This window comes from Dermochelys coriacea, chromosome 3 (assembly GCF_009764565.3).
Source record: "Dermochelys coriacea isolate rDerCor1 chromosome 3, rDerCor1.pri.v4, whole genome shotgun sequence".
NCBI lineage: Eukaryota > Metazoa > Chordata > Testudines > Dermochelyidae > Dermochelys > Dermochelys coriacea.
Genome location: NC_050070.1, coordinates 92,254,794 through 92,273,107, shown reverse-complemented (window position 1 = coordinate 92,273,107; position 18,314 = coordinate 92,254,794). Strand labels below are relative to the sequence as shown.

General features: G+C 51.5%; 1 protein-coding gene across 7 annotated transcripts in view; it reads left to right on the top strand.

Moving 5' to 3' along the window:
• Positions 1 to 14,616: 14,616 nt before the first annotated feature.
• MCM9 (minichromosome maintenance 9 homologous recombination repair factor) overlaps positions 14,617 to 18,314 on the top strand; it is a 73,857-nt gene continuing 70,159 nt past the window's right edge. The window contains exons 1-2 of one of the 7 annotated variants that reach the window (XM_038394407.1): positions 14,617 to 14,727; positions 17,066 to 17,382. In XM_038394407.1, coding sequence (XP_038250335.1) covers positions 17,073 to 17,382 — 310 coding nt within the window. In that variant the 5' untranslated portion in view covers positions 14,617 to 14,727; positions 17,066 to 17,072. Of the gene's footprint in view, positions 14,728 to 15,074; positions 15,199 to 16,023; positions 16,558 to 17,063; positions 17,383 to 18,314 lie in introns of those variants that run through there. The other 6 variants (XM_043510876.1, XM_038394405.2, XM_038394406.2 and 3 more) reach the window with 6 other exon arrangements.

Sequence of the window (18,314 nt, the reverse complement as noted above, 5' to 3'; positions counted from 1 at the left end):
CCCCACCAGCTCTGCAGATGTCCCTCCCCCGGCCGCCAGAGCATACGCCCAGGTGGTGGCAGCCCCCCTGCCTGCTGCTACGTCATTTCTCCAGCCCACCACCTCCGCTACCATCTATAGCAGCCGGGGCCCCTTTCCCACCATGACCAGGAAGCACGGCGTCCGTTGCCTCCTGGTGCCCGCCTCGCCCCACGTGGAGACCTATGTGCGGGCGTTGGCGAGGGTGGTGGGGCCCACAGCCATTGTGGCGGCCTCCAAAACGTATGCAAAGGTTGTCTTCTTCTTAACATCGGAGGCCGCCGCCCAGGAGGCGGTGGAGAAGGGCCTGGCTGTTGGGGGCGTGTTCGTCCCCTTAGAGCCGCTAGAGGACCTCGGCGTCCGCCTGGTCCTGACCTCCGTCCCTCCCTTTCTCCCCAATTCCGCCCTGTTACCTGCCCTTTCTACCTTGGGGAAGCCCATCTCTGTCATCAGCCCTCTCCCGTTGGGCTGCAAAGACCCCACCCTCCGTCACGTCCTCTCATTCCGCCGGCAAGTGCAGCTTCAACTGCCACCGACAGCACGTGACAGAGAGGCGCTGGAGGGGTCCTTCCTAGTCCCCTACCAGGGGGTCCGTTACCGGGTGCATTATTCCACGGGGGAGGCCCGGTGCTACCTCTGCTGGGCGATGGGGCACGTCCGGAGGAACTGCCCCTTGGCCCAGCAAGGAGGGGCATCCGGGATTCCCGAGCCCCGGCGGGGCACCAGCCCCGTCATCGCCGGCGCCCCAAACCACCCCTCCTCCTTCCCAGTCCACCATTGCTCCCGCTCGGGCCCAAGGGGCACCTCCCCAACTATACCCAGACGAGCGGGAGAGCCCCACCCCTTGCAATCTGGTGAGGCCTGTGGAGGAGGGTGCGGCATGGACACTGCCAGGCATGGGAGAGGGCCCACCCCAAGGGGAATCTTCCCTCCCTTGTGCTGCTCCACCGTTACCCCCTCGAGTCCCTGAGCCATCGCTTCTGCCCCGACACAACCGCTGCTAACCAGCCCCTAGATGATGCTATGGAGGACTGGGCCCTAGTCCAGGGGAAGCGGGGCAAGCGGAAAGCTCGAGCTCCGCTCCTCCCATCTGATGCGGAGGCCCCCCGGAAGACCAGGAAGGGGGGCACCGATGCCGAGCCTTCCACTTTACCCAAGGGTGTGTTCCATCCACCGGTGCCGGCTGGTGAAGACGTGGCAGCACTGGAAGGCGGTATCTCCTCTCCATGGGAGTCCCTCTCCTCAATGGCCCCCAAGGCTCCATCTGAAACCTCAGTGTGCCCCGAGGCAACAGTCGCGTCAGGTGGCAGCAGGGAGAATCCCGGGGTGGCAGAAACTGATCTATCAATATACGAGGAGATCGAGACCCTGGGTCTGACCCCGGTCACCCAAGGGGAGGACGACCCTATGCCAGCGGGCCTCGATATAGGCGACTTCACTCCACCCCCCCTTTCCTCACGCTCCCTCGCACTAACCGTTGCTTCCGCTCCCACCTCCGAGGGGCCTCTGGACTCCTCCATCAACCTGGCTGCAGATGGCACCCCACTGAGGGCCGCCGAACCTGTTGAGGCGACGGCCAGTGCCTCGCAACTGGGACCTGAGCCACCAGGGGCACCCGTCGTTGATGAGGAGCATTCGACCTCCTTCCCGGGAGAGGGCCCCACAGGAGAGAGTCCACCCCCTGATGCCGTGGCTGCCAAATCCACCATAGAGCCTGCGCCCGGCATCACTGAGAGCCCTCTCCCAACCCAAAAACTCACCTCTAACCTTGCCCCTGCCCCTGTCCCTATCCCGTCCACATCCCGAGATGTTATTGCCGCCCCTGGGACTGTCTCCTTCCCCTTGCCAAAAGATGACCCCCAGGGAGCGGCCTTTGTGTTTACGTCCCGACCTACCAGGGGCTGCTATCCTCCCTCCGCCGCCCCCTATCACCCCGGCATTCAGGTCAACCCATCAGGAGCCCCGTCGGGGGTCCGCACCCTGTCTGCCTGTCTCGGTGGGCCATGGGGCTGTACCAAGGGCCCCGTCGGGGAGTAACCAGACCATAACCCCAGCCCCCCATGCGCTGCGAGAGGAGTTGCGGGAGTTTCTAGAAGACATCCGTGGCTCCCGCAACAAAGTCCAGCTTGCCCTCCAGCGATGGGGGGGACTTTAATCAAATCCTCCGAACCGCAAGGGCCCTCATGGGGGAGGGTAAAAGGACCGGGAGGCAGGGCGCTGCGGCCTACCAGTGGGTCCGCCTCTTCCGTGACTCCTTACTCACTTACGGGGTTGGTCACGGACTGCTGCGCGGCCCGCAGGGAGCCACTAGCATCCCTGCCGGCGAGGATCCCCCCCAGCCCTCCTCATGGCACCCTTTACCATCGCAACATTGAACACCCATGGCTGTAGGATGGGTCTCCGTAGGTCCCAGGTGCTCTCCTTCCTTCGGGAGGGGAGGTACTCTGTGGTTTTCCTGCAGGAGACCCATACAGATCCGACCCCCGAAGACAGCTGGCGGCTGGATTGGGGGGACAGGGTCTACTTTAGCCACCTCATAGTTCATACGGCTGGAGTGGCGACCCTGTTCTCCCCCGACCTACGGCCCGAGGTGCTGGGGGTCGCCGAGGCTGTGCCGGGTCGCCTGCTGCACCTCTGGGTCCACATGGAGGGGCTCGTAGTCAACCTCGTCAACATCTATGCCCCAGCAGCGAGCCCGGAGCGGCTGCAATTCTATTAGCAGGCGTCCGCCTTCCTCGGCACCTTGGATCCTCAGGAGTGCCTGGTCCTGGGAGGGGACTTTAACATCACCCTTGAGGAGCGGGACCGCTCGGGGACCGAGCAGAGTCCAGCCGCCGTCCCCGTCCTCCAGGAGATAGTCGAACACCACTCCCTGGTGGACGTCTGGCACGACCACCACCCGGATGACACTTCCACGTTCACCTTTGTCCGGGTGGAGGCCCATCGGTCGCGCCACTCCCGGTTGGACCGCATTTATTTATCACGCTTTCATCTTTCACAAGCCCACTCCTCCAGCATCCGGCCGGCCCCATTTTCTGACCATCACATAGCCACCGTGACAGCCTCCCTATGCGCGGAGAGGCCGGGGCCGGCCTATTGGCATTTTAACAACAGCTTGCTGGAGGATGCGGGCTTCGTGGCGTCCTTCTGGGAGTTCTGGCTGGCCTGGCGAGGGCAGCGGCGTGCCTTTCCCTCGGCACGGCGGTGGTGGGACGTAGGGAAGGTGCGCGCCCAGCTCTTCTGCCGTGACTACACCCGGGGCACCAGCCGACGGAGGGATGCAGCGATAGAGCAGTTGGAACGGGAGGTCTTAGAGCTGGAGAGGCGTCTGGCCGCCAGCCCCGAGGATCTACCCCTCTGCGGAGCGTGCCGGGAGAAGCGGGAGGTGCTCCGGAGCCTCGAGGACCATCGGGCCCGGGGTGCCTTTGTTCGATCCCGCATCCGTCTCCTTCGGGAGATGGATTGCAGCTCCCGCTTCTTCTACGCCCTGGAAAAAAAGAGGGGGGCTAAGAAACATATCATCTGCCTACTGGCAGAAGATGGCACCCCCCTCACGGATCCGGTGGAGATGTGCGAGAGGGCGAGAGCCTTCTACGCAAGCCTATTCTCCCCGGATCCGACCGATCCTAACGCTTGCAGAGTGCTGTGGGAGGAGCTCCCGACGGTCAGCGTGGGCGACCGAGACCGGCTCGAGCTGCCTCTCACTCTGGCCGAGTTCTCGGAAGCCCTCCGTCGCATGCCCACCAATAAATCTCCGGGCATAGACGGGCTGACCGTGGAGTTCTACCGCGTGTTCTGGGATGTCCTGGGCCAAGACCTAGTCACCGTCTGGGCCGAGTCTTTGCAGAGCGGGGTCCTCCCTCTTTCGTGCAGGCGAGCCGTGCTGGCCTTATTGCCGAAGAAGGGGGACCTCCGCGATTTACGAAATTGGCGTCCCGTCTCGCTCCTCAGCACGGACTACAAAATCGTAGCAAAAGCCATCTCCCTGAGGCTAGGGTCCGTGCTGGCGGACGTGGTCCACCCAGACCAGACCTACACCGTCCCGGGCCGCAGCATCTTCGACAACCTCTATCTGGTCCGGGACCTATTGGAACTTGGGTGTAGGGATGGTCTGTCGTTCGTCCTTCTGTCCTTAGATCAGGAGAAGGCATTCGACAGGATGGATCACGGGTATCTCCTGAGCACTCTGCAGGCGTTTGGCTTCGGACCCAGGTTTGTGAACTTTCTCCGGGTGCTGTACGCTTCCGCAGAGTGTCTGGTAAGGCTCAACTGGACCCTGACCGAACCGGTCAACTTCGGGCGAGGAGTACGGCAGGGGTGCCCCCTCTCAGGCCAGCTGTACGCTCTGGCGATCGAGCCCTTCCTCTGTCTCCTCCAAAGGAGGTTGACAGGGTTGGTGCTGCAGGAGCCAGAGCTGCGGCTGGTCCTGTCGGCGTACGCTGATGACGTGCTCCTCGTGGTCCAGGACCCGGGCGACTTGGTGCGGGTGGAGGCTTACCAGGCCATCTATTCGGCAGCCTCCTCTGCGCAGGTCAACTGGATCAAGAGCTCTGGCTTGGTGGTAGGGGACTGGCGGCAGGTGAGCTCCCTCCCACCCGTGCTTCAGGCTATCTGGTGGAGCACGGGTCCGCTGCTCTATCTGGGCGTTTACCTTTCTGCCACGCATCCCTCTCCGCCGGAGAATTGGCAGAGTTTAGAGGGCGGGGTGATAGAGCGGCTCCAGAAATGTACTGGACTACACCGGTGCCTCTCCCTTCGAGGGAGAGCGCTAGTGCTTAATTAACTAGTCCTGTCCATGCTCTGGTACCAGCTCAACACCCTGGTCCCGGCCCCGGGTTTCCTGGCCAACCTCCGGACATCGATTCTGGAGTTCTTTTGGTCAGGACTGCACTGGGTCCCTGAAGGGGTTCTTCATCTACCTCTGGAGGAGGGAGGGCAGGGCCTAAAATGTCTGCTCACTCAGGTCCATGTCTTCCGCCTCCAGACCCTGCAGAGGCTCCTTTATGGTGCAGGTAGTCCGGCGTGGAGCATACTGGCGCACGCCTTCCTGCACCGCTTCCGAGGGCTCCAATACGACCGGCAGCTCCTTTATCTCCATCCGAGAGGTCTTCCGCGAGACCTCTCTGGGCTGCCAGGACCTCCTCCGGACCTGGAAACTCTTTACAATGACCAGGTCCATGGTGGCCACCGAGGGGGCAGATCTCCTCGCGGAGCCCCTGCTACACAACCCCCAGCTCCGTGTGCATGTGGCGGAGTCCCACTCGGTGCACCAGAGGTTGATCCTGGCAGAGGTCACAAGAGTCGGAGACCTCCTGGACTATGACCAAGGAGACTGGCTGGATCCCCTGACGCTTGCTCAGCGCATGGGGCTTTCCAGACCTTGTACTCCCCGGCGCATACTTCAGGAGGTGAAGGCCGCTTTGCCGCCCGCTGCTCGGGTTCATCTCGACCGGGTCCTGCACGAGGGCACACCCTGCCCACCTGTTACCCCAGGCCCACCGGACCTTTTAATTCGATCCCTGCCCCGTGGACCCAACCGACCCCTTCACTAGAAGCCGGCTGCACGAGATGCAGGTGGTCTACTTTCAAACCACGCCAAGAAAACATCTCTACACGCTCGTGCTCCACACCCTTCAAGCCCGCACCCTCGTGTCCCGCCCCGATATAAAATGGCGGGACCTCCTGCCACCTTTGGAGGGTGAGGAGCCCCGGTGGGCCAGCCTATACTCCATCTTAGTCCCAAGGCTCGCCGGGGATGTCAGTTGGCGGCTCCTTCATTGAGCCATGAGCACGGGCGTGTACTTGGCGCTGTTCACTTCAATCCCAGACACCTGCCCCTTTTGTGGCGTGAGGGATACCCTGGCACATGTATACCTGGAGCGTGCCAGGCTGCAGCCCCTATTCCGGCTCCTCACCAATATTTTATTACGTTTTTGGTTGCACTTCTCCCCTCACCTTCTCATTTATGCACTCCCTATCCGTGGCCCCACAAAGTCACGGGATCTCCTGGTCAACCTCCTCCTGGCCCTAGCAAAAATGGCCATCTACAAAACCAGAGTGAGGAGGTTGGCCAATGGAGTCTCCTGTGATTGTGGGGCCTATTTCCGATCCTCGGTCCATTCACGTATCCGGGCAGAGTTCCTCTGGGCGGCGTCCTCTGACTCCCTTGAGGCCTTTGAATAGCAGTGGGCGCTGTCCGGGGTTCTCTGCTCGGTGTCCCTGTCTGGTTCCTTTCGTTTGACCCTTTGACTGCACTCCTGTCCCTGTTATTTCATTAGTTGTCCCCTGCAATTTTTTGGGTATCTAGGTCCTGTGGATTCCCCTTTTAGGCTGGGGGGGATCCTTTAGCGGTGGACGGGCTTCGCCCGCCCACTTCCCAGATCCCAATAAGACTACGTTTCTATAGCCAGCTGGCCTTACCCTGTCACACCATTCATACTCCATTGTGGCAGCTTCTACAACAGATGTCCAGTTTGGCAGGGCTGTTCTGGGGTCATTATTTGATAGGGGTCCTATCCTCCTTCTCCACTATGGAGTGATTACTAGCCATTCATTAGAATCCATGTGTACAAATGCTTGAATAAATATGGTTATTTACTAGGTCTGTTGAGCTGTTAAAAATTAATTGCAATTAATCACGTGATTTTTAAAAAATCATGATTAATTGTGCAATTAATCATGATGTTCATAATAGAATACATTTATGTATTTTTGGATGTGTTCTACATTTTCAAATATATTGATTTCCATTGCAACACAGAATACAAAGTATACAGTGCTCACTATATTTATTTTGATTGCAAATATTTGCACTGTAAAAAACAAAAGAAATAGTATTTTTCAATTCCCCTAATACAAGTACTGTAGTGCAATCTCTTTATCAAGAAAATTGAACTTAGAAATGTAGGATTATATACCAAAAAATAACTGCATTCAAAAATAAAATATAAAACTTTCGAGCATACAAGTCCACTCAGTCCTATTTCTTGTTCAGCTAGTCGCTCAGACAAACAAGTTTGTTTACATTTGCAAGAGATAATGCTGCCCGTTTCTTGTTCACAGTGTTACCTGAAGTATGCCCGTTCATGCTTCAAACATCATTCCAGATGCCATGCCTCCATGCTAATAACGGGTTCTGTTCAATAACAGTCCAAACCAGTGCGGACCAACACATGCATTTTCATCATCTGAGTCAGACGCCACCAGCAGAAGGTTGATTGCGTGTGTGTGTGGTAGTTCAGGTTTTGTAGTTTTCGCATCGAAATGTTGCTCTTTTAAGACTTCTGACGGCATGCTCCACACCTCATCCCTCTCGGATTTTGGAAGGCACTTCAGATTCTTAAACCTTGGGTCAAGTGCCATAGCTATCTTTAGAAATCTCATATTGGTACCTTTGCATTTTGTCAACTCTGCAATGAAAGTGTTCTTAAAATACACAACATATGCTGAGTTGTCATCCGAGACTGCTATAACATGAAATATATGGTAAAATGCAGGTAAAACAGAGCATAAGACATACAATTCTCCCCCAAGGAGTTCATTCTCTCAAATTTAACTAATGCATTATTTTTTTAATGAGAGTCATCAGCATGGAAGTATGTCCTCTGGAATGGCGGCTGAAGCATTGGGCATACGAATGTTTAGCATATCTGGCACGTAAATACCTTGCTTTCAGGTGACATTGTAAATAAGAAGTGGGCAGCATTATCTCCCATAAATGTAAATAAACTTGTTTCTCTTAGCAATTGGCTCAAGAAATAGGACTAAGTGGATTTGTAGGCTCTAAAGTTTTACATTGTTTTGTTTTTGATTGCAGTTATGTAACAAAAAAATCTACATTTGTAAATTGCACTTTCACGATAGATTGCACTACAATACTTTATAAGGTGAATTGAAAAATGCTATTCTATCATTTTTACAGTGCAGTATTTGTAATAAAAAAAGTGAGCACTGTACACTTTGTATTGTATTGGAATTGAAATTATATTTGAAAATGTACAAAAACATCCAAAAATATTTCATAGAATCATAGAATATCAGGGTTGGAAGGGACCCCAGAAGGTCATCTAGTCCAACCCCCTGCTCAAAGCAGGACCAAGTCCCAGTTAAATCATCCCAGCCAGGGCTTTGTCAAGCCTGACCTTAAAAACCTCTAAGGAAGGAGATTCTACCACCTCCCTAGGTAACGCATTCCAGTGTTTCACCACCCTCTTAGTGAAAAAGTTTTTCCTAATATCCAATCTAAACCTCCCCCATTGCAACTTGAGACCATTACTCCTCGTTCTGTCATCTGCTACCATTGAGAACAGTCTAGAGCCATCCTCTTTGAAACCCCCTTTCAGGTAGTTGAAAGCAGCTATCAAATCCCCCCTCATTCTTCTCTTCTGCAGACTAAACAATCCCAGCTCCCTCAGCCTCTCCTCATAAGTCATGTGCTCTAGACCCCTAATCATTTTTGTTGCCCTTCGCTGTACTCTTTCCAATTTATCCACATCCTTCCTGTAGTGTGGGGCCCAAAACTGGACACAGTACTCCAGATGAGGCCTCACCAGTGTCGAATAGAGGGGAACGATCACGTCCCTCGATCTGCTCGCTATGCCCCTACTTATACATCCCAAAATGCCATTGGCCTTCTTGGCAACAAGGGCACACTGCTGACTCATATCCAGCTTCTCGTCCACTGTCACCCCTAGGTCCTTTTCCGCAGAACTGCTGCCGAGCCATTCGGTCCCTAGTCTGTAGCGGTGCATTGGATTCTTCCATCCTAAGTGCAGGACCCTGCATTTATCCTTATTGAACCTCATTAGATTTCTTTTGGCCCAATCCTCCAATTTGTCTAGGTCCTTCTGTATCCTATCCCTCCCCTCCAGCGTATCTACCACTCCTCCCAGTTTAGTATCATCCGCAAATTTGCTGAGAGTGCAATCCACACCATCCTCCAGATCATTTATGAAGATATTGAACAAAACGGGCCCCAGGACCGACCCCTGGGGCACTCCACTTGACACCGGCTGCCAACTAGACATGGAGCCATTGATCACTACCCGTTGAGCCCGACAATCTAGCCAGCTTTCTACCCACCTTATAGTGCATTCATCCAGCCCATACTTCCTTAACTTGCTGACAAGAATGCTGTGGGAGACCGTGTCAAAAGCTTTGCTAAAGTCAAGAAACACTACATCCACTGCTTTCCCTTCATCCACAGAACCAGTAATCTCATCATAAAAGGCGATTAGATTAGTCAGGCATGACCTTCCCTTGGTGAATCCATGCTGACTGTTCCTGATCACTTTCCTCTCCTCTAAGTGCTTCAGGATTGATTCTTTGAGGACCTGCTCCATGATTTTTCCAGGGACTGAGGTGAGGCTGACCGGCCTGTAGTTCCCAGGATCCTCCTTCTTCCCTTTTTTAAAGATGGGCACTACATTAGCCTTTTTCCAGTCATCCGGGACTTCCCCCGTTCGCCACGAGTTTTCAAAGATAATGGCCAAGGGCTCTGCAATCACAGCCGCCAATTCCTTCAGCACTCTCGGATGCAATTCGTCCGGCCCCATGGACTTGTGCACGTCCAGCTTTTCTAAATAGTCCCTAACCACCTCTATCTCTACAGAGGGCTGGCCATCTCTTCCCCATTTTGTGTTGCCCAGCACAGCAGTCTGGGAGCTGACCTTGTTAGTGAAAACAGAGGCAAAAAAAGCATTGAGTACATTAGCTTTTTCCACATCCTCTGTCACTAGCTTGCCTCCCTCATTCAGTAAGGGGCCCACACTTTCCTTGGCTTTCTTCTTGTTGCCAACATACCTGAAGAAACCCTTCTTGTTACTCTTGACATCTCTTGCTAGCTGCAGCTCCAGGTGCGATTTGGCCCTCCTGATATCTTTCCTACATGCCCGAGCAATATTTTTATACTCTTCCCTGGTCATATGTCCAACCTTCCACTTCTTGTAAGCTTCTTTTTTATGTTTAAGATCCGCTAGGATTTCACCATTAAGCCAAGCTGGTCGCCTGCCATATTTACTATTCTTTCGACTCATCGGGATGGTTTGTCCCTGTAACCTCAACAGGGATTCCTTGAAATACAGCCAGCTCTCCTGGACTCCCTTCCCTTTCATGTTAGTCCCCCAGGGGATCCTGGCCATCTGTTCCCTGAGGGAGTCAAAGTCTGCTTTCCTGAAGTCCAGGGTCCGTATCCTGCTGCTTACCTTTCTTCCCTGCGTCAGGATCCTGAACTCCACCAACTCATGGTCACTGCCTCCCAGATTCCCATCCACTTTTGCTTCCCCCACTAATTCTACCCGGTTTGTGAGCAGCAGGTCAAGAAAAGCGCTCCCCCTAGTTGGCTCCCCTAGCACTTGCACCAGGAAATTGTCCCCTACGCTTTCCAAAAACTTCCTGGATTGTCTATGCACCGCTGTATTGCTCTCCCAGCAGATATCAGGAAAATTAAAGTCACCCATGAGAATCAGGGCATGCGATCTAGTAGCTTCCGTGAGTTGCCGGAAGAAAGCCTCATCCACCTCATCCCCCTGGTCCGGTGGTCTATAGCAGACTCCCACCATGACATCACTCTTGTTGCACACACTTCTAAACTTAATCCAGAGACACTCAGGTTTTTCCACAGTTTCGTACCGGAGCTCTGAGCAGTCATACTGCTCCCTTACATACAGTGCTACTCCCCCACCTTTTCTGCCCTGCCTGTCCTTCCTGAACAGTTTATAACCATCCATGACTGTACTCCAGTCATGTGAGTTATCCCACCAAGTCTCTGTTATTCCAATCACGTCATAATTCCTTGACATCACCAGGACCTCCAGTTCTCCCTGCTTGTTTCCAAGGCTTTGTGCATTTGTATATAAGCACTTGAGATAACCTGTTGATCGCCCCTCATTCCCAGTATGAGGCAGGAGCCCTCCCCTCACAGACCTTCCTGCCTGTGCTTCCTCCCGGTATCCCGCTTTCCCACTTACCTCAGGGCTTTGGTCTCCTTCCCCCGGTGAACCTAGTTTAAAGCCCTCCTCACTAGGTTAGCCAGCCTGCTGGCAAAGATGTTCTTCCCTCTCTTCGTAAGATGGAGCCCGTCTCTGCCCAGCACTCCTCCTTCATGGAACACCATCCCATGGTCAAAGAATCCAAAGCCTTCTCTCCGACACCACCTGCGTAGCCATTCGTTGACCTCCACGATTCGACGGTCCCTACCCAGGCCTTTTCCTTCCACGGGGAGGATGGACGAGAACACCACTTGCGCCTCCAACTCCTTTATCCTTCTTCCCAGAGCCACGTAGTCCGCAGTGATCCGCTCAAGGTCATTCTTGGCAGTATCATTGGTGCCCACGTGGAGAAGCAGGAAGGGGTAGCGATCCGAGGGCTTGATGAGTCTCGGCAGTCTCTCCGTCACATCACGAATCTTAGCCCCTGGCAAGCAGCAGACTTCTCGGTTTTCCCGGTCAGGGCGGCAGATAGATGACTCAGTCCCCCGGAGGAGAGAGTCCCCGACCACCACCACCCGCCTTCTCCTCTTGGGAGATTTAATACATTTCAATTGATATTCTATTGTTTAACAGTGTTATTAAAACTGTGATTAATCAATTAATTTTAATTGCACTTAATTTGAGTTAATCCTGTGAGTTGACTGCCGTTAATCAACAGCCCTATTATTTACCTTTCAATAATTATGGCTCTTCAAGGTGCTTTTGCCCTCACAGATCTCTGCAATGAGCATCTTACAATAGAAGGCTCAGATCCTGCAAATACTTATGCAGATGAGTAGTCCCCTAGGCTAAGCGGGTCTACTCACATGCATAAAGTTCTTTTTCCTTTATGCCACTTTTTCTGGTGAGGGTCACAGCAGCACCATGGAGAGTAGAAAGGACCACACCTCCTTTTCCTCCACAACAGGTTCTAGTTCCTCGTGGGGGATTCTCCAGCATGCCTACTAGAGTTCCAACAGAAGCCTCCCAAGGAGCATCCTTATCAGGTGCCTGAACCACCTCAACTAACTCCTCTAGATCCAGAGGAGTAGCATCTCTACTCCGTGGCCGTTCCATATAGCCGAGCTCCTCCCCCTATCTCGGAGTAAGCCCAGTCATCCTGCAGAGAAAGCGATTGCAGGACTGGGGCACAATCAAACAACAAAAAGAAGACATACACTCAGTGATGCGAGTTATCTTTGGGCCTGATCATCCATCCCTTGAAGTCAACAGAAGCAGGATTAGAATTTAAGAGCAGAGCATTTAAAATGTTGGTGGTGGATAACAGCACTCTTAATAAGATAGGAAAGTAGTTGTGGACTAAATGAATGTTAGAGGAGAAATCTGACTGTAGAGTGGATAGAGGCCTAGTGCATGGGGATTGGAATGGAATGTCAGGCACGAGGAAGTATGGGAGGTTTTGCTTTTTAACTTTAAAATGCAGTAAAGATTTTACTGTGAGATATTACAATTAGTTAAATATGTAAACATTTTTTCTCCCCTTTACAAGCTAAACAGAACACATCACAAATACTCAGATGAAAAGGAAACTTACATTTAACTCCTCCCACTCCCACCAAACAAATAATAAAAAAACAACTCGTGGCTGTATCCCAGTCCCTGCAGCATAAAGAGGAGAAAACTGGCTTGCCTATCAGCCTGACTGGCTTTAGAGACCAAAATTCAGAAGACCTCGAGGTATCTGTCCAGCTATGGGGATGGGGGACATGGACCTAACTAAGCTTCAGTTAATTGGGAGTTTTATTTAAATGGAGTACTACTACTATTGCATTTTCCTCCTTTATCTATAACTATCTGTAGTTCTCACAGTTTGCCTGAAAGGTAAGTAACTGTAGTATCCCCATTGTACCGATGAGGAAAAATCACAAACAGCAAACTTCCCTAAGCTCAAGTAAGATGGCTGTAGAAGAACTGCAAATTGAATTTGGATCTGCTACCAAGGAGGTCTTTTTGGCATTGCTGACAGTGAAAAATCAAAAACTTCTGTAGACAAAGTCTTCCTTTACAATAGACAATTAGTCTGATCAAAAGATCTCATTGTCATAGAGGTAAAAAGCTTTTCTAATGTTTGATATCCTCAAAGTAAGTCATTAAGGACTTTTAAATCTCTGCTAAAAGATGAAATATAAAAGGTTATTCAGTCATTATACATATTGCTACCTTACATTCTATAGTATAATGTCTCTTTGCTATGCATCTGCACTCTGTCATCTTAAGAGACCAAGTCACAGAGTCTAGATGTTTGAATCCTTGTGAAATTTAATTCCAAGACAGCAACCTCTATTTTAATAAATCCTGAGTATTCCCTCTCCATTGTATATAGTCTAAAGAAACTCTAACTCAGTTACTTTCCTAAATGATCTCCACCTCTTAGGGCCTTGCCTGTACTACAGATTTAAAAGTTGTAATACTGCTGGCTTCACAAACAGTGTGTGTCCACATAAAACAGGGACAGATAATTCCTAACAGTGCAAGTATACTATGTTTTCACCCTGCTTGCCACAGAACATTAACATTATTATTGAGCCATATAACCATGTCCCAACACACTGGTGGTTTTAGTAGAACTATTTAACCATCCCCATCTGCAATGCACCCATATAAACAGCTGTGCAGCTTAGTGCACAGACCAATATGTTTGACAGTTATTCCTGTATCTGAAGGAATCCAGCAGAGCTACATTGTTTAAAAATCCAACGAACTATAACACAGTCAGAGCCCTCAAACAGTTGCACCCACCTTCCCTCACCATCTAAGGACAATGTTTCAATTCCTATTCCCTCCCCCAGTTTCCCCACCAACCTCCTTCGGCTCACATCCACCTCCATTCCAGTTAATGGCAGAGGGGAAGTCTGTTACATTAGTGTGTGGAACTGCTGACTCAATCAAACTGTGGTCATGCCAAAACCTAGGTACATTTAACATTTATTGTGGTAGCATAGAAGGTGCCTTAGTAAGGTAGAAGGCTGAGTAATCTTGGATGAATCCTTAGTTAGTCTGGAGGGGCTCAACATACAGCGAGAGAGGGAGATACACATACAGATAAATTGGAAGGTTTCAGAGTAGCAGCCCTGTTAGTCTGTATTCGCATGAGCTGTAGCTCATGAAAGCTTATGCTCTAATAAATTTGTTAGTCTCTAAGGTGCTTCTTTTCTTTTTAGATAAATTGGAAGTTTCCCTACAAACTGTGAGAGGCTAATTAGTTAACTTCCAACTTATTTGTACGTATATATAGATCTTACTCTATGTTCCATTCAATGCATCCGATGAAGTGAGCTGCAGCCCACGAAAGCTTACGCTCAAATAAATTTGTTAGTCTCTGAGTTGCCACAAGTCCTCCTTTTCTTTTTGCAGATACCGACTAACAGGGCTGCTGCTCCGAAACCTGCTAAAAGTGACGGTTACTTGCTGTTGGGGACAAGTTTAAAACATTTTAAGCAGAACGGTTAAAAAAAAATCATTTAAAACAGTATTCTTTTTAAAAAAAAACAAACCAAACAAACCCCATGTAAGCCTGCTTCTTGCCCTGTAGTCCTTTACCGAAGATCATGATTGCCTCTGCGGGCCCTCTCGTTCTCCCTTCCAGTCCCGCCCCCCACGGGTCTCCTCTTCTTATCCCAGCGCGACAGCTCGGCTTGTTTTTATTCGCACCACGGCTCAGATGACCACCCTCCCTGCAGTCAGAGGCGAGCCTGGCCCCTGGGGGGGAGGAACGAGCGGCGTAAAAGACACCGGCCGAAAGATCAGCGGGGCTGGGGACGAGAGACGCGATGTGGCTCGGGGGCTTTCCCGGGCAGGGCTCAGCACCGGCTCACCCCGCGGCCCGGGGAAGAGCCCAGGGCCCCCCGAGAGGCCCAGCGCGGCCCCCCGCCTAGTAGCCCAAACTGCTCCCTGGCGGAGTTGCCTCCCCGGGCCGCAGTCTGCGCCTCTACCCCGGCCCCGCGGGCCGCCCCCGGGCTCGCTCTGCTCCGCCTGCGGGGGGAGGCTCTGTGCTTCCCACGCTGCCGCCAGGCACGTTTCCGGCTGGCTGGGCCCCTCTCGCCGGCAGCCGGCCCGGGCGGGGAGCGGAGGGGGCGGGACGGAGCCGCTTCTCCTGCCGGGTGAGGGTGGCCGCTCAGGGTCGCTGCCTCGGCGCGGCGGCTGCCTGCGAGAGCCCGGCTCGGGAGGCGGCGGCGGCGGCGGCGGCAGGCAGGTAACCCCGGCGGGGGGCCGGAGCAGGAGCCCTGGGCTCGGCCCCAGTGCGGGCCATTGCCCGCGCCCCTCCCCCGCCGCAGGAGCTCCGGGGAGAAACTTTGTGGCTGGGAGTTCCCCGTGGCCCTGGGCTGGCCCGGCGCCACGTGCCGGCGGGATGGGCTGCCCCGGCCCAGGGAGGTGGGGCTGCAAGGTTCCCGCGCCGCCGCCGTGTGCCCCCTGCCTGCGGCGGCGGAGACGCCCCTCAGGCCTGGCTGCCTCTTCGGCCCCTTTCTCTCCCGTGTGTGTGTGTGTGTGTGTGTGCCCGCAATGCGCTGGGCGCTGCGCACACACAAAGGCAGGCCTGGCCCCCCGGGGGGAGGCTGCCTCGCTTCTTCAGCCCCTTCTTCTCGACTTCCCTGGTAACGGTAGTCACAGCTGGACAGGCCTGAGCGGGCTGGGGCTCCTGACTCCGCGCTGATGGCACTCGGGGGTCGCGCACTTTGTAGCTTCTGTGGGCTGAGCTCATGGCACATACTAGGGGTTCCTTTTCTGAGTCGCAGCCGTCTTAGTCTGTATTCGCAAAAAGAAAAGGGGGACTTGTGGCACCTTAAGAGACTAACACGTTTATTAGAGCATAAGCTTTCGTGAGCTACAGCTCACTTCATCGGATGCATTTCACAAGGGGGTTCTTATGTCTCTTCATTTCCCCCCTACAAGTTTCCTGTGTGCCACCCTCCCATCCCCTGCTTCACCCCCCCCCCCGGCTCTGTGTGCCCCCTATTTCATCTTCCCCACACCAGCATCCCCCATTCTTCCCCCCTTTACTAGGGTCTCTGGGTGCCCTCCATTCCCCCCCATTTGCCCCTTCCCCTTATGTCAGTGGCTCTTTGTGTGCCCCCATTCCCTCTCATGGCGGGACCCTTCATTCCTCCTCCCACAGCAGGGGCTCTGTGTGCATTCTCCATTCCTCCACACACCCCCTTCTGATTGGATGTGGCATTCAAAAGTTATCACTTTATACATTCACAGAGAAATGCCATCATGCTGAATGGAGGACCTCACTACACTCAGCCAATCAAAGAACATATTTATGTTACATATGTTCTGTCCCTTAGGAAGTTGAGAAATAGGAATGTCACAGGAACCACAGACCACCTGGTCTTTAAAAAAAAAAAAAAAAAAAAAAAAGTTTTGATTAGTTGTTAGTTTGTTTGTTGCCCAAAAGTCATTTATACTCAAGCAAACAACTCACTGATATTTGTTCCATTCACACTGACTCAAAGGAAAACATTCCAAGTGCTAAACTTCATAGATGGTAAACTTGAGCAAGAGAAGGTTCCTGCTTCTTTGCAAGTTGCTGGTATAACATGTTTATTATGTAATTATAGTTTATTATTATTTATATTCCAGTAGCACCCAGAATGTGTTAGGCATTATCTACAAATATATGGAAGACAAATATAGTTGCAACCCTGAGAAACTCAATCCTGCAAACCTGCCCATGCTTGACTTTTTGCATGTGAATAGTCCCATTGTAGTTAAGTTTGTAAAAGGCCCTAGGGCTAATGAGAGGCACTTAATAGAAATTGAAATAAATATCTTAAATTTTCATTGATGTCACTGAGAGTTTTCACTGAGTAAGGTGTGTGAACTAAGACTCTTAGCTAAAGATAATATGCATGATTGCCATATGGTATTTTTTATTCATAATTTTCAAAGCAAACTATCTTTATCCCAGTTTAACAATTTTTTTGTCATGGCATATAATGTACTTAGTGTAAAATAGTTTACAGTGTTCACTTGTGACCCTAACAAAAATATTCTTTTAAAAAAAACTGATTTTTAGTTTTTGAGATCTTTAAGTTTTTTCCCTTTTACAATTATAGGTTCAATATGCTATTAAATGCTGACCAAGTAAACCTAACTGGACAAGTGTTTGAATCCTATGTTCTGGAACATCACAGGACTGACATCTTGCGTATCTTAAGGGAAAGAGATGATGAGGGACATTACCCAGTCATTGTTGATGCCCTCACCCTTTTTGAGACCAACATGGAGATTGGAGAATATTTCAATGCATTTCCAAATGAAGTGCTCCCTATTTTTGATAATGCATTGCGCAGGGCAGCCATGACAGCTCTGCAGTCTGCTTCCCAGGCTCATGATTTTAGCATTAAGCAGAATCTTCATGCCAGAGTATCAGGTGAGTCATTGAGGTGTGTAATTCCATGAGATGTTGTGGATTAATGTTTTATTAACAAAGGGTAGTATTCACAAGAGAATTGGGTGCTGCCTAACCCTGTAGGCACCTAAAGTTCCTAAAGACTGAGCAGTCCACTGTTTAGGGCACCTCGGAGGTCAGAGACCCAGGTTCCATTCTCTCCGCTTCCCATCAGGCAGAGCGGGGATTTGAACCTAGGTCCGCACATCCTGGGTGAGTGCCATAACCAATGGGCCAAAGATTATAAGGGGGCACCAGCACTACTTCCTCTACCTCAGTTTTTCCTGAAAAAGGATGTAGGTGCCTAACTTCAGGAGAAGGTTCCCAGCTGTGGATCCCAAACAGAGATGATGCCTCCCTCTGGCCAAGAGTTAAGCCCCTAATTCCCTTTGAGGGATACCGCTTAGGCCACACCCTTCTCCTTAGCATTTCCTATTGGTTAACTTTGGCGGCTGCTTGAACAACTTGCTGGCTTTTGTGTATCCCATTCTTAGGGGCCTAACTCTCCCCATATATTATATAAGGAGCCTGGGCACCTAATTCAGGGTTTTGAATTCCAGTGGGCAGCAGAGCAATGTAACACTGAGCATTGCAGTGCCTTAATCTTCCTTGTACATCCCACCTTAAAAGTTCCAGTGTACTCTATTTGCCAGGAACTAGTGTCCTTTGTGTTTTTATTTTTGCAATTTCGATATGTAAGGAACAATAAGGAGTTTAAGTATATTAGAAACAAAAGAAATCCTAACAATGAAAAAAGCCACTATTAGATGCAGATGGCAAAATGGTTAATGATTCAGAAAAGGCAGATGTGTTCAATAAATATTTCTATTCTGTATTTGAAAAGAAGCAGGATGTTGTGTTTTGTTCAAAGGAGAATAAGTACTTTCCAGACTACTGGTAGGTATGGAGGATGT